A 27,772-nucleotide genomic window follows, 5' to 3' on the forward strand; every position below is an offset into this window, starting at 1 on the left:
GCTCCTTTTATCTGTATAACTGTTGAAAAAAATCTGAATTAAGAACAATGGCAATGCAGCATGATGATTGACATTTTGACTTTAGAACTTGTTAATCTAAAGGCAGATAGACATGTTTAGCAACGCACGGCAAATCAAACCATGTCATTTCAGACGATCGTATGACACCAGTGGGATTGGTGTCATATGCAGTGGCTGGCACTGAAGTCATATAGCACCATTTGGAAATAACATTGTCTTCCAGATGACACAGGATATGCTTTTTATTAAACTTTTCAAGCTTATCATAGAAGATTGAAGGAAAAAATGGAAATTATGTTGAATGAAGGAACCCCAGAGATTCAACCGGTTTGAGAAATCCTGGGTTAGATCATACAAATAAAAGTGCTTTGAAAACTATAATGTGTGGGGCACCTGCATGGCTCATTCAGTTGAGCGTCCGACTTCAGCTCAGGTCACGATCTCACAGCTCGTGAGTTTGAGCCCCGCATCAGGCTCTGTACCGACAGCTCAGAGCCTGGAGCCTGCTTCTGCTTCTGTGTCTCCCTCTCTCTCTGCCCCTAACCCACTCGCATTCTGTCTCTGTCTCTCTCAAAAATAAATAAACTTTAAAAAAATTAAAAAAAAATTAGAAAAAAAGGAAAATTATAATGTGCTCCACAAATGCCAATAGCATTATTATTAGGAAACAGATATAATTGGAAAAGTCTGGAGTTAATAATATTATGTTTTTATAATATAAAAATGCTTGGATTAACTCTACATAGCAAACTCTAAAAATGCTCACATTAACTCTACATAGAAAATTCCCACAATAAAGATCATTACACAGAGTTTCCAAGAAAACAGCTGTTCCTATCACTCCACTGGAAAAAGCACAAAACAACCTCATTCCTTCATAAATATACTCTGAGGAAGACTGACCTTGGTTCTAAGAGTTGCCTGTGTGGCGGGGTATTTGTGTGGGTTGGGGGGAGGGGGCGGTATTGAATTGGAAGGGAAGAAGACTGCCCTGTGAAAGAGACCGGACATTTGAGTTGGGAGCCCATTGCCTGGTGTCTCGTGGGGTAGAGGGGTCTGGACAGAGAGCAGCAGGTGTGAAGCCCACCTAGGGTGGAGTCCCAAGTGCATACTGCATTGCTTCTGGGCCACTGATCCTAAAATATTTAACTTCATAGGCAAAAAACATGTTCCTTCTAGACGGATGAGGTTTTTAACCACATGAGCCCTCGGCTGACAGATTATGTTTTACTATTCCAAGAGAAGAAAATGCAGATGATGGGATTCCACATGTGGTAGGAATGTCCTTTCTCTCCATGCTTTGGATAACCCTGAACATCGATGCTGGAGTGTTTAGATTAGTCAGAGTGGATTTATTTTTTTACTTTTTTATTTCCATTTTCTAGAATGTTAAAATCATTATCTAGCTGAGAATGTTAACTTTTGGATATGATGATCAGTCAGTTAGTCAAGTTGGAATGAAATCTTGGCATCATAATGGGATCGTATTTACACCTACTTCAGTTTCCAAAACTCAGCCAACTGAGAGAAAATATTTTCATCAGGAATTTTAGTGGGAAAGCCAAAATCTAGAGTGAAAACACATCTTCTGTGAAGGATTACATCATAAAGCGTAAGAGGACCCATCTGGAATTAAGGATAAATACAGAAGAGTTCAATTCAGTTCAGCAGACAGCTATGCCAGGAACTGTGGCAGAGGCAGGAGTGAATGAGATAGTTGGCTTGATCTACAGGAGCTCATGGTGTAAAGGAGCTCATACTGGTCTCATATTACAAATTCAAATATTTGGGGTGGTGTCACTGCAAAGAAAAACTGATGTTGCCAAGATCCAGTTAAATTCATGTGGACTCACTAATTTATTTTAGCAGGTTATATGGACAGTACATTATTGAAAAATGCCATCAATTAATTATAGAGCAAAAAGCAAATTTGTACTTGAAGATAGTTTTTTGATTACTTCAATTCTTATGTTCCCTTTCTCTAAATTCCTTTAAACACAAATAAGATGATTCTAAGTAGATGGGTCTAGTTCAGTGGATTCCAGTCAGCTGAAATTTAAATAGGGAAAGAACAATAAGGGACATTCTACTAAGTTGTTAGGGACCAAATGGGGTTGTGTGCTTACTTAAAATAGGTATTTCTTATACTCTTTGGATATCCTGAGCTGGCATAAATAATTAACACTGTAATAAAATAAATTCTGCCCCAAATGTAATCTGATGCAGAGTAATGAAATGCCTCAAGTTATTGTTAGGATAATTATCCAGAAATGGTAAGTAGTGCTTATAAATACTAGTATCTGAAATTATTTCCCCATGGCTAAACCAAGGTCAGACTTTTTCTGTATTCATTATTAGTCTTCTGTATTTATAAACAGCATTGAGTGGATAATTTACTGGATGTTTTCATGAAATTCATTTCACACCCTTCATTCATCCCTACACACGCTCACACACCATATGGATAAACTCAAAGCAGAGGTATTGGGTTAAACCCCACATAGTTCCTATCCCATGTCTCCTTCTTCAGCCCCAGTCTCAGATTCAGGATTCTGAGATGAGCTCCATACTGTGTTATCCCAAGTGAGAGGGCCAGCCTAGTGCATCCAACTTCCAGGTGTCTGGGCTGATGAAAAGCCCCAAGTGGGACAAACTTCATGGGAGGCTCAGGCGACTCCCTCCCTCTACCAGGTCATTACAGCAAGAGGTGAATGACACCGGCAAGTGGAGGTGAGAATTTAGGGGAAGGTGGTGACTCTCAAGAAAAAAGACATGGATCTTGACACCTGAGAGGTTCAGAGATGAGGAAGACAAGGAAGAGGACCTGTATCATAAGAATGAGCTCCTGGTCCCAGGAGAATGGATGGAAGTGGCTGGGGACTTCACACTGAGTCTCCATGAGTCCATGCTTGGAACTCTCCGTCCCTATTACAATGTCAGCTCTGTCTTGGGTCTAATAGGGAGAGAAAGGAGAAGGCATAAGAGTTTTGGAGGGATATGAAGTGGGGATGAGATGTGGGTTGGAGGGGGGAGGAAATAGGAGTAAAGAAGAATAATAAAAGGAACATTCATGTTCCCCTGATTGAGCATAATCACTAGAACAGGACCAGAACCTTCAAAGTCCATGTACCCACACAGTGCATCCTCCCCTTTCCCCCACTTAGTTAACCACTATCTTGAATTTTGTATGAATCACTCTCTTGGGTTTTTTCTTTTTTAGTTTTTAAAAAACTTATTTAAGTAATCTTTACATCTAAGGTGGGGCTCTGACTCATGACCCTGAGATCAAGAGTCTCATGCTCTTCCAACTGAACCAGCCAGGCGCCCCACTCTCTGCTTTCTTGATAATTTTCCACTTGCAGTATGTATCCCTGAACAATATATTATTCCATTTTTTTAGTTTTTATATAAAGGCTGAATTGTATTCAACAAGAGACAGATGGCACACTCAAAATAACCTAATTGAAAGACAGAATTTGCAGAGACTATTTACAAAGATGTGGGAGTAGGGAACCATAAGGGATAGCCTAACCAAGTAGGGCTTAATTGAAGTTGCTGTTTTAGTGTGTGTGGACCTGAAAAGTAGAGATGGGAGCTGTTCCAGACCCAGGGTGAGGGTCACCTTGAAAGAGCAAGGACAGGTTGAGAACACAGGCAGCTCTGCAGGGAAGCAGCTAGCAGAATCAATACTTTGATCTCACTTTCTTCTCTCCTTCCCATCTCCTGTTAGGGCTCCCAAAGTAACTTTTGAAGCTATGAAAGCAGGGGCACCTGGCTGGCTCAGTTGGTGAAGCATACAAGTCTTGATCTCAGAGTTCTGAGTTCGAGCCCCATGTTGGGCATAGAGATTACTTAAAGATAAATCTTAAAAAAAAAAAAAGTTCTGGAAGCAGAACGCAGAAGGCACAGGAAGATATATGGTCCATGCCAGTCAGGATCAGAGAGTATGGGAGAGGGCGGGAGTGTAGGGTGAAGGGTGGAATGGAAGAGATCTAGTACATAGATATATACTCCTTAGACTTGCTTTTTCTTCAACATATTTCTGAGATTCACCCATGTTGATGTATTTACTTTAATTGTAGTTCATTCATTTCTTTCAGTTGGTGTTAATGTTTCTTTCTTTAATTTTTAATTTTAATTCCAGTATATTTAGCATAAAGTGTTATATTAGTTTTAGGTATACAGTATAGTGATTCAACACTTCCATATATTACTCAGTACTCATCATGCTAAGTGTGCTCTTAATCTCCTTCACCTATTTCACCCATCCCCCAGCCTTCCCTCTGGGTAACCATCAGTTTGTTCTCCATAGTTAAGAGACTGTTTCTTGGTTTGCCTTTTTTTTTTTCTTCCTTTGTTTCGTTTCTTCAGTTTTGCATATGAGTGAAATCATGTGGTACTGTCTTTCTTTGACTGGCTTATTTCACTTAGCATTATACTCTCTAGCTCCATCCACGTTGTTGCAAACATGTAGTTCATTCATTTCTACTGTCTTTGTTTGTTTTATTCCATTCTGTGAATTGACTACAATTTATTCACCCGTTTTCCTGATGATGGATAGTTTTCAGTGTTTTAATATCTTAACGTTGTTATGAACATTCTTGTTAAGGGTTTTTGATGTCTATGCATGAAAATCTCTCTAGAGAATACACTTAGAGTAGAATTATTATATATACTGAGACAAAGGGTTAGATTTACCAGATGATGCCAAATTGTTTTTAAAAGTAGTTGCATTAGGGGCACCTGTGTGGCTTAGTCGGTTAAGCATCTGACTCTTGGTTTCACCTCAGGTCACGATCTCATGTTTGTGGGTTTGAGCCCTATGTCAGGCTCTGCCTTGGTGGTGCAGAGCCTGCATGGGATTCTCTCTCCCTCTTCCTCTCTCTCTCTCTGCCCCTCCCCCACTTGTGCTGTCTCTCAAATAATAAATAAATAAACTTAAAAAAAAATCTTAAAAAGGGGCCTCTGGGTGGCTCAGTTGGTTAAGCATCCGAATTTGGCTCAGGTCATGATCTCACCAATCCCAAGTTTGAGCCCCGTGTTGGGCTCTGTGCTGACAGCTCAGAGCCTGGAGTCTGTTTCAGATTCTGTGTGTCCATCTCTCTCTCTCTGCCCTTCCCCCACTTGCGCTCTCTCTCTCTCTCTCTCTCTCTCTCTCTCTCTCAAAAATAAATAAACATTAAAAAATTTTTTTTAAATCTTAAAGTAGTTGCACCAATTAATACTCCTACCTACAGTAGGAGTTCCTTGTTAATACTCGATATTTTCAGATTTAAAATGTTTTCCCATCTAGTGGATATAGATTATTACTTCACTGTGGTTTTAACTTGCACTTCCCCAATTGCTAATGTGGTTGAACATATTTTTGTATGTTTATTGATCATTTATGTTTCTTCTGTTGTGAAATACCTGTTCAGGGTTGTTCTTCCCCCTCTTTTCTATTGTGTTTTTATCTTTTTTCTATTGATTGTATTCTGATACTAATCCTGTGTTAATCATATCTAACAAGTTTCTTTTCCCAATTTGTGGGTGATTTAAAAAAATATATCTTTATGTGTTTCTTAAACCTAAGTTCTTAATTTTAATGTGGCTGAAATTACCAATATTCCCCTTTTAGGTTTGTGCTTTTTAGGAAAGTTGTGGTGCAAAACTTACCATTTTAACCAATTTTTAGTGTACAGTTCAGTGGCGTTAAGTTCATTCACATTGTTGTGCAACCATCACCGCTGTCCATCTCCAGAATGGCTTGTGCTTTTTCATAATATCTTATTTAAGAAATTCTTTGCCATATTAAGACCATCCATATATTTGCTCTAAATTCTTAAAGTTTTTCCTTTCACATGTAAGTCATTTAACCATCTGGAATTGATCTTTGTGTATAGCGAGAGGTAAGAAATATATTTCCCCCATATAGATAGCCAGTGGTCACAGGACCATTTAGAATCATCCATCTTTTCTCTGAGTCATAGAGTGGACGTGTCCTATACCAAGTTTCTTCATAAGTGTAGGTCCATTTCTGTTTTTTTTTTTTCTGTTGCTATTGTTGATTTATTACTGTCCCAATATCACATTGTCTTAAATACTATGGAATTATGATATGCCTTCCATCTGCCTGAAATGTTATTCTTCTAAAGATACACATAACTAAATCCATAATTTTCTTATGGTCATATCCTTAGCTAGTCTTTCCTGACTACCCTTTTCAAAATTTCAATGCCTCTTCCAAACGCTTTATATCCTCATACTCTGCTTTAATTTTTTTTCTGCTTAGCAGTTATTATTTAACATAGTAATGTGTATTCTTCTCTTCTTTGTTGTCTCTCTTTTCCACTAGAATATAAGGTTTGTGATGGCTGGGATTTTTGGCTGTGTCATCATTCTTGTATCCCTGACATAGAAAATATTGCCTGGCACTTAGTAGGTAATAAATTAGTATTTCTAAAACAAGTCACATAAGTTTGATACGTGGAAGGGTAATCTTTTCTCCCTGTACTTTCCTTTAAGAATATGCTTTTTCTTGGGGCACCTGGGTGGCTCAGTTGGTTAAGCGTCAGACTCTTGATCTTGGCTCAGGTAATGATCTTGAGGTTCGTGAGATTGAGCCCCATGTTGGGCTCTGTGCTGACAGCGTGGAGCCTGCTTGGGATTCTCTCTCTCTCTCTCTCTCTCTCTCTCTCTCTCTCTCTCCCCCCGCCCCTCCAGCGCTTGCACTTTTTCTCTCTCAAAATAAATAAACATTAAAAAAAAGGAATATGCTTTTTCTCTACTTCTCTTGCTACTTAATGCTCGACTAATAAAAGCAATCTGAAACAAAGGGATAAAAACAAAGTGCTCCTTCAGGTTTCTTTCTTTGCCATGTCCAGAGGTGGGCAGTGAAATGAAAAGGGTGGAGAGATCAGTATTGGCTAACTGTATTATTTTATGGGTCAGCTATCCTGCTGGAAATACCTCCTGTCTTTGCTTTCATTGGCAAGCAGAGCTGGCTGGACCTAGAGTTTATAGAGTCATCACTGGATAAAGAAATGTACCAGACCTTTGGTTTTTAGGGCAGCATACCCTGCATAGGGGAAGAATGAGCACTCATTTTGATTTGCTAAGCATGGTAACGAAAATCTTGGTTGTAAGTACGACACATTGCAGGACATAACTCTTGGAGCTGTGGAGTCATCTAAGAGTGAATGCCCCTCTGTGGGACAGTCTGCCTGTAGCTGGGTGATGTCCAGGGCAGGCACTGAATTTAGCAGTGATGATTATGGAATTTTCATCAGAGATGGTACTCTGTGCTTACTATAGGCTAAACTTGGGACCCAAGTTATTCTGGAAGGAATGTGTATGTAGTTTTCAGATGAGGACTTGAAGTTTTATATGTTGAGCCACCTTTGATTCAAACCATCTGTTGCATGGCAAGCTGAACCCATCAGTTTTTTCATGCATCTTTCATATTTTACATCAAATTCAAAATAATAGATATTTGTAGGGGTTACAAAGATGAATGATGCTCTGGTCCCTGTTTTTGAGATGCTTATGGTCTAATGGAAGTAAAAGTTATATGTTTATATGTGTTTTTCCTCCCATGGATTATGAGGTTAAGGTCTGTAATTTATGTGCATCTTGGTTGCCAGGGCTGAGCATTGTGTTAATTAATTTTTTTTGATGAAAATAAATACATGAAAGAGATTACAGTGATTTACCAAATATGGCTACTGAAATGTATGACACTGTTGTCCATTATTGGTGCTGTGATAGGTAGATGCATATTACAGTTGCCTCTGGATACAGAAAACACTCTTTACAGTGAGGTAGTGACCAAAGGAGTGTACTTTGAGGAGTGTGTTCATCAAATCATACAGTAGTTCACATTCTGAAAAGATTAAGAACTTCTGTGGTATAGGGATATAATATAAGAATTATACTGTATGGAATTTCAAAGAGCATGGTGGTTTACATGAGGAGCAACCCAGGTGGCAGAAGCAAAGGCTCAATAGGATGGAGGAGGGCAGCTTTTGATCCTTGAAGGAGAATTTTTTTTACATAGAATTTTTTAAAATTTTTTTACATTTATTCATTTTTGAGAGACAGAGAGAGACAGAGCACAAGTGGGGGAGGGGCATAGAGAGAGGGAGACACAGAATCTGAAACAGGTTCCAGGCTCCCAGCTATCAGCACAGAGCCCAACATGGGGCTCAAACTCACAAACCGGGAGATCATGACCTGAGCTGAAGTTGGATGCACAACCAACTGAGCCACCAAGGTGTCCCCAAGATGTGTTTGAATAATTAAAATAGAACTTTAAAAATACCAGAAAAATACTACTGCACTGCCAGTGGCTTAGTTGCTATCAATGTAAAGCATTTGTTATTTTTGCAGTAGACCAATTTTTTTAGACTGGACTGAAGATAAAGCTAAGAAAAGTTAAATAAAAACTATGTATAGCTCAGAGTGGCTGTCTTGCACCTAAAATTCTATTTGCGACGGATACCATCTGCCCGGATCGTAAGAGGAGGGGAGGTTGTGGATTGGTGTACATTTGGAGGGAGAAGGAGTTGCAGAGGGCAGCCTCCTTCTGGAAGTCAGAAGCATTGCAGAAAAATATACTGGTATGGTACCACTATCTTTTGTTCATTCTCACCAACCATGAAATTTTATTGCTTGAAACAAAATGTTAACAGTGCCTGTCCCTGGGTGATGGCATAAGTAGATAGCAACATCATAGGTGGGTTTTCTTTTTGACAGTTCCCAAAATTTCTACAGTTTTATTTACCAGGAAAAGTAACTTGAAAATGACTGTTGTCAGTTTTTTTTGTTTTGTTTTTTTTTTGTTTGTTTTTGCAAAATTGGGCTCATATGACATACGTGGTTTTATGTATTCTGCTGTGAGTAGTATCTTGAGCATTTTCCTGAGTCAATATTCTTCAAAAACATATATTTTGAATGGTTGTGTAATGTCCCATGACACAACTATATCATTGCTCATTTATTCTTTTTTCTGGGTTTTCACTCTTATAATGATGTAATGAAGTTACTTGGACACAGATTTTTGTGTCCATTTCTGCATAGATTCATATAATTGAAATTATTTGGTCAAACTGTATGAATTCTTTTAGGGCTCATAATACACATTACTATATTGTACTCCAGAATTTTAGCACCAAGATCAGTTCCTATGTGAGCTCATTGTACTGGACTTTGTTCAGCACTGGGTATTTCCATTGTAAAATCCTTGCCAATTTGGGGAAAATTTCTTTGTTCTCAATAACAAACATTTTTTCACATTTTATTGGCTATGAGTTATTTGCTGCTGTTCTTTTTCCAGTTTTCAATTTGTGTCAGGATTTTTTCTAATTAATTTACACAAGCTCTTTGCATCTTGATGGTATTAGTTACGGTAAACTTTCCCTCTAGTTTTGGTTTTTTTTAGATGCCCAATTTTACATTTTTACAGTGAAATCTTTAGATTTCTTTGTAATTTATTTACCTTGCTTTCCTATCCAGAGATCAGATGAACATTCAAATAAATGTTCTTATCGTCTGTGCTCCAGATTTTTTCAGGCAGCTCTCATGCTTTCAGATACCTTCTTTGTACCAGGTGATGTTAATTATGTTGTCTGATACAGACAGGAAAGCATTAAAGTGAGGCACTGTTGTCATAACACGTAATTAGTACAGTATGCTGGTTAGCACTGTGGTGTTTGGGGACATTCTCCCTCACTTTGAACGTGGCTCTGTCATCTTTGAGATAACTTCTTTCCCTGTTCTACGGTTTCCTTATCTGTAAAATGGGTTAATAATAAGCCTATGTCACAGGGTTATGAGAATAAAATGAATTGATATGGAAATCACTTAGAATGTGTCCTGATACAAAGTCAATGCTAGCCACATTTTAGTCCATGATAGGTATGTTCTTTGAAATCTGATACCGTTTCAATATATTTTGCATTTCTAGAAACTTGAACATTTCATTTCAAAGCGCTCTTCACCTGCAATAATTACCTTTACTAGATCTTTCCTCAGCTACTTTAGTGAGACACGCCTCCTACAGGCCACAGGTGAAGCTTATTTCCAGCTCTTGAAAACCATACAGACCTCAGTCGGAGAGCTGTTGTGGCTGACTCACCGCTTCTGTTCGACCCCTACTTCTTCCCTCTGAGTCGAATCTCTTCTAATTTCTGTAGGCTCGGAGCTATTTCTGCGTGTGTGCATTCATTCTAATTCCAGTTTTTTTCGGGGCGCTTACTATGCGCGAGGCGTGGAAGGGGAAGAAATGAAGGTACAATCTGTTTTTACTCGGCTTGACGTCCCATAGAAAAATCAAAATATGTACTATATATAGGCTAACTAAGGTTCATCTTTTAGCTTCTATTTTCTCATCTGTAAAATGGGGGTAATATCTCAAGGTCGCTGAAAGATTAAGGAAAAGAACAGAACCTCTAATACTGAGCAGTTCCGTAAACGCCCATTCCTCCCTTCCTCTGCTAGCTCCACAGTCCAGCCTGTGGATTAAAGCGCCACACTCTTGGGAGTCTGGAAATTCTGCCGATAGCCTTCCAGTTCCCCAATTGCAATCGTCAAAAAGCTACCGACTGCACATACAGGCCGTGCAGCTTTTAATTTGGAGACACAAACAGTCCTACTTAAAAAACTTTAAGCGGGCAACGTGGATTACACACCCCCAGGAACCGAGGGGCGCCACATTGAGCATGCGCAGGGCGCGCGCTAGGTGGGCGGGAGGTTTGAAGGGCGGGCTTTGTGGTCCAGTCACTTCCGTTTCCGGCCCTATATGAACTCTCCCGCCATCTGACAAAAGCGCTTATCGGCGTTTCTGCATATCGTGTTTGGTGTGGTTGCAGGTAAGAGGATCTCCTGTGGTTTTACCACGGACATTAGTTTTGGTGTTAAGGCTTGCAGGTCGAGAAAGAAGGGAGAGCACTTTGCGAGCTGTGGGAACAGAAGAATGACATCCTGGGGTGGGTGTATTGAGTATTGGTTGGTTGAGGCAGAGACGCAGGTGTCAGCGAGCTAAGGAGAGAACAGCTTCGTCGGAGGAGTCCTCAGGTAGGATTGAGGGGCTTAATTTTTATAGGAGTTTGAGGATGTTTTCTAAAAGGGGTTCGGAAGGACTGGATTAGAAAGACGTGTTCTATTTTCCGGGGTCATAATATAGGAAGTGATGAATTGGACCCGGACCATTAAGCCTCTTCTCTGGAAAGCCAGAATCTACCGCGCTTTCCTCCGAATTTACGATTGCAACGGGTTTAAAATCTCATCTTAACTCTTGGGACTGTAGAGATCTAAGGACGGTGGTACACAGACCTATAGTGAACTGGCAATATCGCTTGACTTTGACTTTGATGTTGCTGGAAGTTATGACCACCACCTGCGTTTCACCGTGCACACCCCCCCCCCCTTCCCTACAGAATTGTTACAGGTGTGTTGTAGAAAATCTGGAAAATCCAGAAAGACGTATTGCCTCGGGGTGACCACTTTAACCTTTTATGCATGCCCTTCAGTTTTTTGCTGTGTATGTGGAGTTGTTTTTTGCGCTTGTTGTTTGTTGTTTTCAACTCCATTTGCCATCCTTTTAACCCTTTTATGTTTCCTTCCAAGATGATGAGATGCAGTTTTCTGGAGGAAATCGGAGAAGACTGAGGTTGGGAGGTGACCAAAGGAATGCTTGCTATCCTCATAGCCTTCAGTTTTACTTGGAGCCACCTTCTGAAAACATATCTTTGATTGAGTTTGAAAGCTTGGCTATTGATAGAGTTAAATGTGAGTGATATTTGAATTAGAATTTATATATTCTTGAGAACTTCACTTACACTTTGTGGAAATGAATGAGGGTAATTTCCTTCATTCAGTTCATTCTCGAAATATTTATTGAGCGTTTGCTATTTACTGCTCAGTGTATGTTTATTGAGTGCCACTATATTCTGGGGTGGGGATTTCCAGATGAATAATGTAATTCTCATATTTGTTGAAGCTGTATTCTAGTACGCACATAAAGGCATCCAAAATAATAATCATAATTTAGTATTGTAAGTGCCTTACTAGAGGTAAATAGTAATGCTCTTATTTTTTTTTTTAAAGTTTTTTTTTATACATTTATTTATTTTTGATAGACACAGCACAAGTGGGGGAGGGGCAGAGAGAAGGAGACCCAGAAACCGAAGCAGGCTCCAGGCTCCGAGCTGTCAGCACAGAGCTGGATGAGGGGCTTGAACTCACAAACCATGAAATCATGACCTGAGCCAAAGGTGGATGCTTAACCGACTGAGCCACCTAGGTGCCCCAAATAGTAATGCTCTTAAAACAGAAGTAGGGGTGACTTAGTTTGATTAAGTAAGACTTCTTAGAGAAGTTGAAGTGTAATCTGGACCTTGAAGGAGGAGTAGAAATTTCTGAAAAGAGAAGTAGTTAAAGGTTTTTTTCAGTCCAAGATAACGAACTGTACTAAGGCTGGGAGGCAAAAGAGAGAATGTTATATCTGAGGCAACAGTGACAAGTTCAGAGCAAATGGAGAAGAATGGATAACCACGGGCATTTTTTTTTGCCAAGCTAACAGTGCAATATCAGGGTGTAGGCAGGATGTGGCCTACTTATCCTCTGTGTGCTAGTGGAAGAAAGAAATAAGCTAGGCATGAATTGAAACAGAAATAAAAGCAGTGTTTTCTGAGTTTATGTTCCAGAATATCCCTGTGGGAAAATCAGAAGGTAAGGTGAGAAACTGTTCATCATTTTTAGAAGAGCAGAGTGACAACTGCTAATACACAGAGGGGGCACTTAGTGTCTGTTGACAGAAAGAGTGAAGACAAGGGAGAAAAGGGTTTTAGGAACCTTAACAGTGTCAGATGCTTCATGGAGATTAAGAGGATGATTGAAGAGTGTCCCTTGGATTTGGCACTTAAGGGGTGAGCTAGTAAGTGCCTGAACTAAGGCAGTGACAAGTGGCAGTGTGTAGGCAGGGAGAGATTTAAGGGATACTGAGGAGGTATTCCTGACAGGATTTGGGAGTTGTTTGGATGTGAGGAGTGAGGGGGCCAGTGGGGGTGGCTGAAATTCCAGTCTGGATGGTCTGGTTAGAAACTGTGCTAGTGGAGGGGTGCCTGAGTGGCTCAGTTGGTTAAGCATCCAGCTTTGGCTCGGGTCATGATGTCATGGTTCATGAGTTCAAGCTCCACGTCAGGCTTTGTGCTGACAGCTCAGAGCCTGGAGCCTGCTTCAGATTCTGTGTCTCCCTCTCTCTCTGCCCCTTCCCTGCTTACGTTCTGTCTCTCCCTCTCTCAAAAATTAAAAACAAACAAACAAAAAAAAACTATGCTAGTTGAGATGGGGATAATAGGAAGAGGGGCAGGACTGAGGGGAAGATGATGAGTTTAGTTTGAGATACTGTAATAAGGAGGTACCTTGGGACATGGATTTATGTTCAGGATTCATTTTTAGTTTTTCATCCTTGAATTACAAAAATGCTTTTTATATCGATGGAAGTAGAATTAATCTGAGAAAGAATTGACAAGGAACCTTTGAACAATATGCATCTAATCAGGACAGTTCACTTGCATCATTGGAGGGCTATGCTTCTTCACTGTTGTGTCTTCTCCTCTACTTCATCAGGAAAGGAAGGGCTGTTTTTTCTGATGATTCTATGCTGAGTAAATGAAACAAACTAACAGTATCACAGAAGGGATGCAAACAAGGGTACTTAATTTTTTTTTTTCATACCAGCACACTTGCATTCCTCGACAATGGTGGCTCAGTACAACAATGATTATTCCCCACCCTTCACTCTCTGCGAATCCTGGTATTAACTTGTGTTATGGGACATGGATATTTTCTGCACATGGATGGACATTATCTTCTTATAAATTTATATAATTTATATAATGTACTTGCAGAAAATAAAACTATTACAACTTGTTATCTTTTATTTATTTTTTCAAGTTTGTTTACTTTGAGAGAGAGAGAACACAAGCAGGGGAGGAGCAGACAGAGAAGGAGAGAGAAAATCCCAAGCAAGCTTCTCCCTGTCAGTGCAGAGCCCTGATGCAGGGCTGGAGCTCCTGAACCGTGAGGTCATGACCTGAGCTGGAATTAAGAGTTGGATGCTTAACTGACTGAGCCACCCAGGTGCCCCTATAACTTATCTTTTAAAAACAAGTAATTATGGAATTGTTCATAGGCTTTGTCTTGGGATTTAGTTTTTAAAAACTATCTTGGGGCGCCTGGATAGCTCAGTCACTTGAGCACCCGACTCTTGATTTCACCTCAAGTCATGATCCCAGGATCGTGGGATTAAGCCCTGCGTTGGGCTCTGTGCTGAGCGCAGAGCCTGTTTAAGATTATCTCTCCCTGTCCCTCTCCTTGTCCCTCCCCCCTTCCCTTTCCCTCTCTGTCCCTCTTCTCCGCTTGTGTGCGTGCTGTCTTCTAAAAAAAAATTATCTTGCATTCATACCTTTTTCTTTCTTCTGTTTTTAAAAAATTTCTAGTGCTAAAAACAGTCGAAAATCTTGGTGTGAGCCATGTGAAAGGAACCGAGCAATACCAGAGTAAGTTGGAGGCTGAGATAAGAAGGCTCAAGTTTTCCTTCAGAGTAAGTAAAAGTGGGAAAGAAATGTTTTTCAGTTTGTATATATTTATATACTTGAGTCTTGGTTGTGGAAAATATTTTGTATTAAGCACAGGGCTTTTAAAAAGACTAAAATAGCATGGACTGTGCCTGAAGGTATATCTGCAGTCCACTAGGAATGATTGCCATATATAGTCAGACGATTATAATACAGCAGGGTTTCTCAGCCTCGGAACTACTGACATTTGGGCCTGATAATTTCTTGGTGTAGGGACTGTCCTGTGCATTGTAGGGTGCTCAGTAACATCTCTGGCTTCTACCTGGTATATATCTCCAGACATTGCCAGATGTACCCTGTGCACCACAGGATGAGTACTGTTACTAGATATGTGTTCCAGGAACTCCAAGAGCACATAGGATTACCCAGCCTAGCTTGGGGAGGTTTGGGAAGGTGTTAAAGTTCCAGGTAGTGCTGGAACTGAAACTCGATAGATGTGATCAGATCTTTATTTTGGGAAGATAGCAGATTGAGAGGGCCATGTCTGTGGGAGGAAAACCAAGTAGCTTGGACATAATGAGAGTGATTCGAATTGGAGAAAAGGATGAGAGTGATTTGAATTGGAGAAGAGGACTAGTATAATGATATTATGAAGGTAGAATCAAAAGGTTTTAGTGATATTACAGGGAGAAGGGAAAAGAGAGTTGTGAATGACACCTTAGGTTTCTGGTTAGGACAACTATGGATGGTAGTAGTATTTTGAGAGGTAATGTACAGGAAGAGAAGCAAGTCTTAGAAGGAACGTGTTGAGTTCTAGACAAGAATTTGAGGTTCTAGTGGAACTGTGTAGTAGATGATTGGATATGCATATAGCTTGGACTTAAGGCTGGAGTTGGGAGTATGGATTTAAGAAGAAAGTTGGAATCATCAGGAGGAGGGAAATATTTGAGTGAGAAGACGATGGAGGACAAGATGTGAAGAATACCAGTACTGAAGGTGAAGTAGCATTGAGGGAGTCTGGGAAGGAGATTGAGAAGGAGCTGCCTGAGAGGTGGGAGATCAGCAGGGATAATAGTGGCATGGTAGCCAAGGAAATTTGGAGTTTCCATAATGATGATTATGATGTAAATACTGATCCCATAGGAATAATAACAGCAAGCATTCATATTATGCTTAGTGTATCCCAGAGTTTGCCCTAAGCACATTACATATATTAATCCATGCAATATAGTTAATAGTCTTACGAAGCAGGTACAATTGTCATCCCTATTTTATAGATAAAGGTACAGAGTTATTGATAGGCTGAGTAACTGGCCCAGGCTTATGAGATGGTAAATGGTGGGACCAAGATTAGAACTGGACATTTTGTCTCCAGGTGATACTCTTAACCACATAATTTCAGAAGCTTAGGCTCATGTAAGATGAGTTGTACGGATAGATGAGTTGTAGATAGAGGCAGAAGCCAAAATGAGGACAGTGTTTGGAGGAGAGAGGTGGGTATAGAATATGTACTCTTTTAAGATGGCTAGCTGAAAAGACAGGGGAGAAATAGGTCTGAATATAGAAGAATTTGTAGGGAAAAAGAGAGGACACATAACAGGAGACACTTGAACATGCTTATAAGCTGAGTGAAAAAATCTAGAAGAGAAAGAAGAGGAGGGGAGCTTAAAGATACTTGGAGAGAGCATTTGATAAATCAAGATCCTTAGGAGCCAAGAGCAGATGGATTGCATGGTTCAGGTTTAGGGATGAGCTTATTCAGGAGGAGGGGGAGATCTTTTGTCCATAGAGATGGAAGGGAAAGTAATACAGTGGATGCACAAGCTTGGAGCTGAAGAAGTTGGCCTGGTGGCCTTTATTTTCTGTAAAGTAAGTGAAGTTCTCTGTTGAGAGAGAAGATGGTGTGGTAGGGAGCTTGGGTCAAGTAGTGAAGACTGAAGCAGCTTTTCTAACAGTGAGGAAGGAGATGATTATGTGTCAAATCTCTGTTCTATTGCTTAATAAGCTTTATGACTCGAAAAATTTCAGAACATCCCTGTGCCTCAGTTTCCTCCTTAAAAAATTTTTTTTTTTTATTAATTTTTATATATTTTTGAGAAAGAGACAGAGTGTGAGCAGGGGAGGGGCAGAAAGAGAGAGGGAGACACAGAATCCAAAGCAGGCTCCAGGCTCTGAGCTGTCAGAGCAGAGCCTGATGGGCGGCTAAAACTCATGAACCGTGAGATCATGATCTGAGCTGAAGTTGGATGCTTAACTGACTGAGCCACCTAGGCGGTTTCCTCATATTTAAAATAGGGATATAGTAGTGCTTGCCTCATGAGAGTTTTTTTTTAAAGATTAAATGAGTTGATAGATTAAACATGCTTACAACAGTGTTGTAAGTGTACCTCATAAGTGCTCAAGACATGTTTGCTCTTACTGTGTTGGACTTGAATAAGAATTTCTTGGTGCTTGTAAAAGTCCAGTTCAGGTTAGAGGTTGTGAATTTTTAATATTCCAAATTCTCAATAATTGTGTATTTTTTTCCCCCAGAGATTCTTAGTGTTTTGGGAATAGGAGTGCAGATATATTTAGAATCTAGGTTTGGCCAAATGGTTAAATGAAGGTGGTGGAAGAGGGGACAACCCTGGATATATGCTGGGTAAGAAAGAAAGTTAAGAGAGGAGTTGATAGGAAGAAAGTCCAAACCCAGGAGGTTTTGTTTGAGATCAGGTCAGATCTCAGTGTCACTTGTTTGCTAACGTAAGTAAAATGGTAATTACATATTATGAAATTTGTTTTTGAAACTTTTATTTTAGCATTGGCTTATATTGACTCCATTTTTCTTTATACCTCTTAACATTCTAATGTGTTTATGTTATTCATGTGTCATTATTTTTAAGGAAAATGTAGAAAATGAATATGAACGCCGAAGAAGAGATCATATTTCTCACTTTATTTTACGCCTTGCTTATTGCCAGTCGTGAGTATACATTTAGACTCTCATAGTTAAAGCTGCTATCTTGGGTTACAAATTGGTACGTGGGAAGCTGACATGTATTGTACTGCACATAGGAAAACTCAGAATAACATCAGAAGCTGGTGATTCATGGGTTGAACACTGTTGTTGCAAATTGTTTGAAGCCAGTTGTTTACTAAAAAAAATTGAAAAAAATTCTATTGTAAAACTTGCCTGTTGAAACACTTACTAGTTTTATGGGAGAGGCTCTTCATTTGGGATTTGCAATTGTGGGGGTGGGGGGATTTCGGTAAGAAAGGACTTTTTGATCCTGTTTTCTCAGAAAAAAAGTGGCACTATTTGTAAGAAATAATACCGGGGCGCCTGGGTGGCGCAGTCGGTTAAGCGTCCGACTTCAACCAGGTCACGATCTCGCGGTCCGTGAGTTCAAGCCCCGCGTCGGGCTCTGGGCTGATGGCTCAGAGCCTGGAGCCTGTTTCCGATTCTGTGTCTCCCTCTCTCTCTCTGCCCCTCCCCCGTTCATGCTCTGTCTCTCTCTGTCCCAAAAATAAATAAACGTTGAAAAAAAAAAAAAATTAAAAAAAAAAAAGAAATAATACCTCAAACATATACTTGAATTTAGTACAGGTGTAAGCTATTTTCCCTTTGCTAGTTGGTTTCTTGCAAGTCTACAGTGCCACCCAGAGGGAGAAGGAGTTAGTTGCCTTTTTCTTTTCTTTTTTTTTTAAACTGTTTTTTTTTTTTTTTCTGTACTAATTTTGGCTAAATAATATACTTATTGTAAGCTTCTTTTCTGTTTCTTTCTGTTAAGAGTCTTATCAAATGAGAATCTTGAATTGTTTACTATCCCACTTATCCCTGGACAGGTGATCCTATCCACGACCATCTTTGGTTCTGGAGGTTTTCTTTTGTAAAGATGAATGTGCAGTTTATGTAATTTATGCAGTCAATGAATTGCTGACAATCTGTGAAAGTCCCTTTGAGGGGGGAACTACATCATATTTTATCTATAGTAGTATAATTATTTTGTGACAATAGTAATAACCATTATGTATTTTATGAATTTATATTTGTGTGTTGCTTTTTCAAAAATCAAGATGTAGTTGTGCATATTAAATTTTGTGAAATTATTAACTATAAAGCTGTAAACAAAGTTTACTTTAAGAGTTTATCTGATCATAATCTATTCAGAGATAAAGTGACCTTTAAAAATTTTGGTGTTGGGGCGCCTGGGTGGCTCAGTCAGTTGAGCGTCTGACTTCGGCTCAGGTCATGATCTCCCTGTTTGTGAGTTCGAGCCCCGCGTCGGGCTCTGTGGTGACAGCTCAGAGCCTGGAGCCTGTTTCGGATTCTGTGTCTCCTTCTCTCTCTGACCCTCCACTGCTCATGCTCTGTCTCTCCCTCCCTGTCAAAAATAAATGTTAAAAAAAAAATTTTTGGTGTTGATTTGGCACTGATGAAACCACCTTAGACTGAAGGAATACCCCATTTTCTAATGTAAATGACCGTTTTGCAGTTAAATGCAATGAACTGTTTTCTTTTATATTGTTGGATAATCAGCTAGGCTCAAGGTATTCTGTATTTAATTCTATATTCATAATACCTCTCCCAGTGTTCACATCCTTGAAGATTGTGGTATGTGCTCTGTATAGTGTTTATCATAATAGACGACATGTGTGCTTTTAACTTCTGTCTGTTGGCATCTTGCTCATATTTGAGTTTTATTTCATAAAAATTTCTTGATTTAATAATCCATGGACTTTTAAAATAATCAGTGGACTTTTCATTTATACTTATCATTTCTCTGTTTTGATTTCAGTGAGGATCTTAGACGCTGGTTCATTCAACAAGAAATGGATCTCCTTCGATTTCGATTCAGTATTTTACCCAAAGACAAGATTCAAAGTTTCTTAAAGGATAGCCATTTGCATTTTGAGGCCGTGAGTATGGTTTTGTAGTCATTTTCAGTTGTTTTCACCATTCATCCCTTCCCATTCACCTTAAGTGCGAGTATTAATGTGAGGTGTTTTTCCTGTTTACGTTTTCTTAAGTACTTGCCTGAAAGAATAGCTATTGGTTTTGCACAGCAATGAAACTTTGCCTTTCCGTGACTAGAAGAAAAGGGATTCCTTAGTACCGAAGTTTCACATTTAGTTGCTTTATTAAATATGTGACTTGTGAAAGCACAAGAAGGTTTAATTTACAAGAGTTCATCTTTAATCTTCTAGGCTGAAAATTTAAAGCTAATAATATACATTAAAGAGAATAGAGAGGTGGTAGTATTTACTTCTAATGATGATGTTTAATTTAGACTTTATTTGAAAAGTTAGTTGTCAGTAGAATCTCTGAATAGTTATTCTGCAGATATATTTAATTTACATATCATAACTATATATTAAAGAAGAAATGTCTGGGATATATTTAGCAGGTATAAGTATTGTGGGTGGAAATAGGATTTATGTCTTTTAGGTGGATCTGTGTTGTAGTGGGAAGGCTGAAAAATTCTGTTCTGGAAGACTTAGACTCAGATGGTAGTAGCATTGGGTGAGTCTTGATTTTGATGTTAGAGTGAGTAACTTAAAGCCAAATAAAGTGGAAGTTGGAGTGAAATACATGGTCCTGTCTGAGAAGTGGAAAATGTACCTACTGTATACAGGAACACTGTTGGTTGTTGAAGTTGGTGGAAAGAAATAGCATGAAGGGAAGTAAACGTTTGATAGACGTTTAGTGTTTAGCATGTGCTAGGGAAGCACTTTCAAATTTCTCTCCCTTCTCATAAGAGGTCAGTGAGATTTCTAAATAACATCTATGTGGGCATAGAAGAGTGTCAAGCTCAGATCATCTGACCCAAGCCCCATGCTTTTTTCCCTTTGTTTTAACTTAAATCCTTAGTGAAGTCCATTATTGCTAATTCAATTACAGTTACTTTATCCTTTCATGATAAAAATAGTGTATATTTTCCTGTGGAAATGAATAGAAGAGTGTCTTTGAGAAGATCTATTTTTTATAGATGTGTCTACGGTGTCTCCATGTATTGTCACATGTAATTTTTTAAAGCAAAAACCATGGTTCTTTTAAAAAACTTTAAAATTTGGGGTGCTTGGCTGACTCAGGCAGTTGAGCATCCGACTCTTGGTTTTGGGTCAGGTCATGATTTCACAGTTCATGAGATTGAGCTCTGCATTGGGCTCTGTGCTGACAGTGTGGAGCCTGTTTGGGAAACTCACTCTCCCTTTCTCTCTGCGTCTCCTTTACACGTGTGCACGCGCGCGCTCTCTCTCTCTCCCCCTCTCTCAAAATATTTAAAAAAAAAAAAACAACTTTAAAATTTAAGTGTAACACACACAGAAAAGTGCACAGGTTGTAATTGTATAGCTCTGTGAAGTATCACAAAGTGAACATTATCAGAGTTAAGAAATAGAATGTTGCTCTCACCTGTGCACCTTATGCATCCTCCCATTCACTATCTCCTATCTTCCACCGAAAATTAGCCACTGTCTGACTCTTAATATCACAAGTTAATTCTGACTATTTTTTGGACTTTATATAAATGGTATTATATAGTATGTTTTTCTTTGCCAGCTTTATCGAGACCTAATTGACATATAACATTGTGTAAGTTTCAGGTGTCAGATGTGATGATTTGATACATGTATGCCTTGTGAAATGTTTTACCACAGTAAGGCTAGTTAACACATCCTTCACCTCACATAATTACCATTTTGTTGTGGTTATGGTGAGAACATGTAAAATTTACTCACATAGCAACTTTTCAGTTATATAATATAGTATTGTTAACTATATCCATCATTCTACTGGAAGTTTGCACTCTTTTTTTTTTTTTTTTTGATTTAACTTTATTTTTTATTTTTTAAAATTTACTTCCAAATTAGTATATAGTGAAGCAATGATTTCAGTAGATTCCTTAATGCCCCTTACCCATTTAGCCCATCCCCCCTCCCAGAACCCCTCTAGCAACCCTCAGTTCTCCATATTTATGAGTCTCTTCTGTTTTGTCTCCCTCCCTGTTTTTATATTATTTTTATTTCCCTTCCCTTATGTTCATCTGTTTTGTCTCTTAAAGTCCTCATATGAGTGAAGTAATATGATTTTTGTCTTTCTCTGACTAATTTCACTTAGCATAATACCCTCCAGTTCCATCCACGTAGTTGCAGTTGGCAAGATTTCATTCTTTTTGATTGCCGAGTAATACTCCACTGTATATATATACCACATCTTCTTTATCCATTCATCCATCGATGGACATTTGGGCTCTTTCCATACTTTGGCTATTGTTGATAGTGCTGCTATAAACATTGGGGTGCATGTGTCCCTTTCAAACAGCATACCTGTATCCCTTGGATAAATGCCTAGTAGTACAATTGCTGGGTTGTAGGGTAGTTCTATTTTTAGTTTTCTGAGGAACCTCCATACTGTTTTCCAGAGTGGCTGCACCAGCTTGCAATCCTACCAACAATGCAAAAGAGATCCTCTTTCTCCTCATCCTCACCAACATCTGTTGTTGCCTGAGTTGTTAATGTTAGCCATTCTGACAGGTGTAAGGTGATATCTTACTGTGGTTTTGATTTGTATTTCCCTGATGATGAGTGAGGTTGAGCATTTTTTCATGTGTCGGTTGACCATCTGGATGTCTTCTTTGGAGAAGTGTCTCTTCATGTCTTTTGCCCATTTCTTCACTGGATTATTTGTTTTTTGGGTGTTGAGTTTGATCAGTTCTTTATAGATGTTGGATAGTAACCCTTTATCTGATATGTCATTTGTAAATATCTTCTCCCATTCTCACGGTTGCCTTTTAGTTTTACTGATGGTTTCCTTTGCTGTGCAGAAGATTTTTATTTTGATGAGGTCCCAGTAAGTTCATTTTTGCTTTTGTTTCCCTTGCCTCCGGAGATGTGTTGAGTAAGAAGTTGCCGCGGCCAAGATCAAAGAGGTTTTGCCTGCTTTCTCCTCGAGGATTTTGATGGCTTCCTGTCTTACGTTGAGGTCTTTCATCCATTTTGAGTTTATTTTTATGTATGGTGTAAGAAAGTGGTCCAGGTTCATTCTTCTGCATGTTGCTGTCCAGTTTTCCCAGCACCATTTGCTGAAGAGACTGTCTTTATTCCATTGGATATTCTTTTCTGCTTTGTCAGAGATTAGTTGGCCATACGTTTGTGGGTCCATTTCTGGGTTCTCTGTTCCATTGATCTGAGTGTTCATATGCCAGTACCATGCTGTCTTGATGATTACAGCTTTGTAGTATAGCTTGAAGTCTGAGACTGTGATGCCTCCTGCTTTGGTTTTCTTTTTCGAGATTGTTTTTGCTATTCGGGGTCTTCTCTGGTTCCATACAAATTTTAGGATTATGTGTTCTAGCTCTCTTAAGAATGCTGGTAGGGATTGACTGGGATTGCATTGAATATGTAGATTGCCTTGGGTAGTATCGACATTTTAACAATATTTGTTCCTCCTATCCAGGAGCATGGAATCTTTTTCCATTTTTTTGTGTGTTCTTCAGTTTCTTTCATAAGCTTTCTATAGTTTTCAGCGTATCGGTTTTTCACCTCTTCAGTTAGATTTATTCCTAGGTATTTTATGGTTTTTTGTGTAACCGTAAATGGGATCGATTCCTTGATTTCTCTTTCTGTTGCTTCATTGTTGGTGTATAAGAATGCATTTTTTTTTTTTTTTAATGACTGAATACTTCATTGTATAATATACCACATCTTTTTATCTATTCATCTATGGGTGAACACTGGCATTGCTTTCATATCTTGGGTATTGTGAATAATGGTTTGTTTAGCACAATATTTTAAAGTTTCATCCGTGTTGTAGCCTATATCAGTATTTCATTCCTTTTTATTGTCAAATGATACTTCTCTGTTCAGCAGTTGATGGACATTTGGGTTTCTACATTTTGGCTAATAGGAATGATGCTGTAGTGAGTATTTGTGTACAAGTTTTTTTTTTTTTTTGTGGATGTCTTTTTTATTTTATGTATATATCTGGGAGTGGAATTACTAGGTTGTAGGGTGATTAATTCTGTGCTTAGGCTTTTGAGGAACTGACGAACTTTTTCAAAGTGGCTGCACTATTTTACATCTTAGCGGTATATGATGGTTTCACTTTCTCCACCATTGTCATCCACACTTGTTTTTGAATGTAGCCATCCTAGTGGATGTGAAATGATAACATAACACTGGTTTTGATTTGCATTTCTCTAATGACACATGATGTTGAGCATCTTTTCATGTGCTTATTGGTTATTTGTATATCCTTGGAATGTCTTTTCAAATCCTTTGTACATTTGTTTTTTTTCCTTTGTACATTTTTTAATTGAGTCCTCTTTTTATTGTTGAGTGTTAATTCTTTACATATTCTGGATACAAGTCCATTATAAGATCTATGATTTACAAATATTTTCTCCTATTCTTAGAATTGTCATTTCATTTTGATGGTTATCTTTTGCAACACAAAAGTTATTAATTTATGTGAAGTCTCGTCTGTTTTTTTCTTTTGTACTTTTGATGTCAGATCTAAGAAGTCTTTGTCTAAAGGAAGGTCATGAAGATTTACTCCTCTGGCTTTCTCTACGAGTTTTATAATTTTAGTTTTTATATTTGGGTCTGTGGTCCATTTTGAGTTAATTTTTGTATATGATATGAAGTAGGAGTCCCAACTTCATTTTTTTTGCATGTGGATATCCAGTTGTTCTAGCATCATTTGTTGAAACAGCTGTTGTTTCCTCACCAAATTATTACTCTTGACTATAAGTTGGTTTATTTCTGGACTCTTAATTTTATTTCTTGGAGCTGTATGCTTATCATTGTGGCCGTACTATTGTGGTCTTGAATGTTGACTACTGTAGCTTTGTAGTAAGATTTGAAATTGAGAAGTAGGAGAATAAAATGAATTTTATTCTTTTTTCAAGATTATTTTAGTTATTCTGGTTCCTTGTATTTTCTTAAGAATTTTAGGATTTACTTACCACTTTCTACAGATAAATCAGCTAGGATTCAGACTAGGATTGCAGAGAATATGTAGATCAATTTGGGGAGTATTGCCATCTTAATATTAAGTGTTATTCATGAACATGGGATGTTTTTTATTTTATTTTTAAATTATTTTTTAAAATTTTATTATAGAGAGATAGAGTGCAAGTGGGAGAGAGGGGCAGAAGGAGAGGGAGGGAGAATCCCAAGCAGGCACCATGCTCATCACGGAGCCTAATGTGGGGCTCGATTCCATGTCTCTGGGATCATGACCTGAGCTGAAATCAAGTTGGATGCTCAACTAACCGAACCCACCTAGGCACCCCCTGTCCTTTATTTCTTAAGGTTTTCTTTAATTTTTCTCAACAAGATTGAGTACTATATTTGTTAAATTTATACCTAAGTATTTTATTCTTTAATGTCATTGTAAGTGGAGTTATTTTCTTTATTTCATTTTTGGAATGTTTCTTGCTAGTGTATAGAAGTCCAGTTGACTTTTGCATGTTGATCTTATATCCTGCAACCTATGGAACTCTGTTAGTACTAATCGGTTTTAGTGGATTCCTTGGGAGGTTATGTCTCACAAATAGAGATAATCTTACTCCTTACTTTCCAGTCTGGAGGCTTTTTATTTCTCCATTTTTGATTAATTTCCCTAGCTAGAATCTCCAATGTAATGTTGAATAGAAGTGGCAGTAGTGGACACCCATCATGTTCCTCATTTTAGAGGGAAAGCATTCAGTCTTTTAGCATGACCTATGATATTAGATATATGATTTCTGTAGATCCCCTTTATCAGATTGAGAAAATTTCCTTCTAATTGTAATTGAGCATTCTCATCATGAAAGGGTATTGGATTTTGTCATGTGCTTTTTCTCCACCTGTTGAGATTATCTTAGGGATTTGTCCTTTATTAATATTGTGTGTTGCATTAATTGGTTTTTGGATGTTAAACCAATCTTGCTGGGATATTCGTGGGATAAATCCCCCTTGATTATCCTGTATGATTCTTTTTATATGTTGCTGGATTTGATTTGCTAGCATTTTGTGGAGGATTTTTGTGTTTATCGATAAAGGATGTGGGTTTGTAGTTTTCTTGTGATGTCATTGTCTTATTTTGGTATCACGGTAATATTGGTCTTATATAATGAGTTTGTAAAAGTATTTCCTGCTCTTGTGGTTTTTTTGGACGACGTTGTCAAGGATTGGTGTTAATTTTTCTTTAAACATTTGGTAGAATTTAACCAGTGAATCTTTCTGGCCTTATGCTTCTCTTTGTGGGGTGCTTTAAAATTACTAATTCACTCTTATTATAAATCTATTCAAATTTTCTGTTTCTTCTTGAGTCAGTTTTGGTAATTCGTGTTTTCTAGGAATTTGTCCATTTAAGTTATCTAACTGATGTGTACACTTGTTCATAGTATTTTCTTACAATCCTTTTTTAAAAAAAAAATAGAGATATAATTAACATCTGATGTTATATTAGTTTCAGGGATCCTTTTTATTTCTATACGGTTGGTAATGATCTCATTTTTTTATTTAAGTCGTTTTTTGTTTTTTTTTTTTTTGTCATTGAATTTGAGGTTTGTCAATTTTGTGGATCTTTTCAAATTACTATCTTTTGGTTTTGTTAATTTTTCTCTACTGTGTTTCTATTCTTGTGTGTTTAATTTTTGTTATTATAACTTATTAGTCTTTATTATTTCCTTCCTTCTGTTTGCTTTGGGTTTAGTTTGCTCTTCTAGTTTCATAAGGTCAAAGTTTAGGTTACTGATTTGAGTTTTTTTTTTCTTCTCATTTTTAATGTAGGCATTTATAGCTAAAACTTCCCTCTGAACACGGCCTTAGATGCATTCCGTGAGTTTTGGCTATGTCATGTTTTGTTTTCATTCATTTGAAAGTATTTCCTTGTTTGTTCTTTGACTTACTGGTTATTTTGAGTGTTAATTACTATGTATTTTTGAAGTTTCTAAACTTGCTGCTGTTACTGATTTTTAACTTAATTTCATTTTAGTCTGAGAACATATTTTGTATGACTTCAGTCCTTTTAAAATTATTGAGACTTTTTTTTTCTTTTGTTGTGGAGGTAATGGAAATAAATATGTTGTGTTTAGCCAGAGGCCTTAATGACCTCAATAATTATAGTTTTAAATTTAGGGAACAAAGTTGAAATCTTTGAATGTTTTATTAATAGTGGTCAATAGTCCAGACTCTGGTGTTGTATTTGTTTAGTTTGAGTTTTCTCTCTGGCACACATCAGTGTTGGGAAAACACCTCCAAGGGTCTCTTCTGATCCTACATATCTTGCTTGGTATGTCATGAAAACATGGTCATGATCACTCTTCACCAGGCCATTTCTCACAGCTGTGATTTTAGTAAGCAGCCTTGAGGGATGAAGAAATATCTTCCTGGTATATAGAGGAGGCTTGCTTACTGCCTGCTACAAAGTTGATTGTTTCTCCGTGTTCCCTCGTAGTGCAAACCTACTCTACTTGACCATTCATCTGGACTATGTCATGTTGCCCCCCAGGAACTTAAGGTTAAGGAGAATGACACATGTTGGCTCTCTTGCTGCTTCTTGTGATAGGAGTAATAAAGTTCTTTGTCTCTAATGCAGGAGTCTGTATCTTCTGTCAGCATCTATTAAACAGTAGTAGGCTAACTTTTGACTTACAGGTAGCATAAAATTCAATCCCAGACTTGACAATCAGCTATGTGATTTAGAGTAAATTTTCTTTTCTTTTTTTAAATGTTTTATATATTTTTGAGAGAGAGAGAGAGAGAGAGAGAGAGAGAGGGAGACAGAGCATGAGCAGGGGAGGGGCAGAGAGAGAGGAAGACACAGAAACTGAAGCAGGTTCCAGGCTCTGAGCTGTCAGCATGGAGCCTGACATGGGGCTCGAACCCATGAACCATGAGATCACGACCTCAGCTGAAGTCAGATGCTTAACCAACTGAGCCACCCAGGGGCCCCTTAGAGTAAATTTTCTAATCTGTATTTGTTTCCTCATTAAAAAAATTTTTTTTACGTTTGAGAGAGAGACAAAGCATGAGGGGGGAGGGACAGGGAGAGAGGAAGACACAGAATTTGAAGCAGTCTTCAGGCTCTGAGCTGTAAGCACAGAGTCCAACACAGGGCTTGAACTCATGAACCGCAAGATCATAACCTGAGCTGAAGTCAGACGCTTAACCGACTGAGCCACACAGGTGCCCAGAGTTTCCTCTTTTTTAAAATGAAGATA

General features: G+C 38.3%; 1 protein-coding gene across 2 annotated transcripts in view; it reads left to right on the forward strand.

Annotated features, from left to right (window-relative positions):
• Positions 1–10,772: 10,772 nt before the first annotated feature.
• The window catches only part of PRIM2 (DNA primase subunit 2), a 348,531-nt gene continuing 331,531 nt past the window's right edge, over positions 10,773–27,772 (forward strand). Inside the window, exons 1-5 of one of the 2 annotated variants that reach the window (XM_045498644.1) lie at positions 10,773–10,868; positions 11,626–11,787; positions 14,502–14,605; positions 17,462–17,541; positions 19,358–19,478. In XM_045498644.1, the coding sequence (XP_045354600.1) occupies positions 11,634–11,787; positions 14,502–14,605; positions 17,462–17,541; positions 19,358–19,478 (459 nt within the window). In that variant the 5' untranslated portion in view covers positions 10,773–10,868; positions 11,626–11,633. Of the gene's footprint in view, positions 11,074–11,625; positions 11,788–14,501; positions 14,606–17,461; positions 17,542–19,357; positions 19,479–27,772 lie in introns of both variants that reach the window. The other variant, XM_045498645.1, reaches the window with a different exon arrangement.

Source organism: Leopardus geoffroyi, chromosome B2, assembly GCF_018350155.1.
Source record: "Leopardus geoffroyi isolate Oge1 chromosome B2, O.geoffroyi_Oge1_pat1.0, whole genome shotgun sequence".
Classification (NCBI taxonomy): Eukaryota; Metazoa; Chordata; class Mammalia; order Carnivora; family Felidae; genus Leopardus; species Leopardus geoffroyi.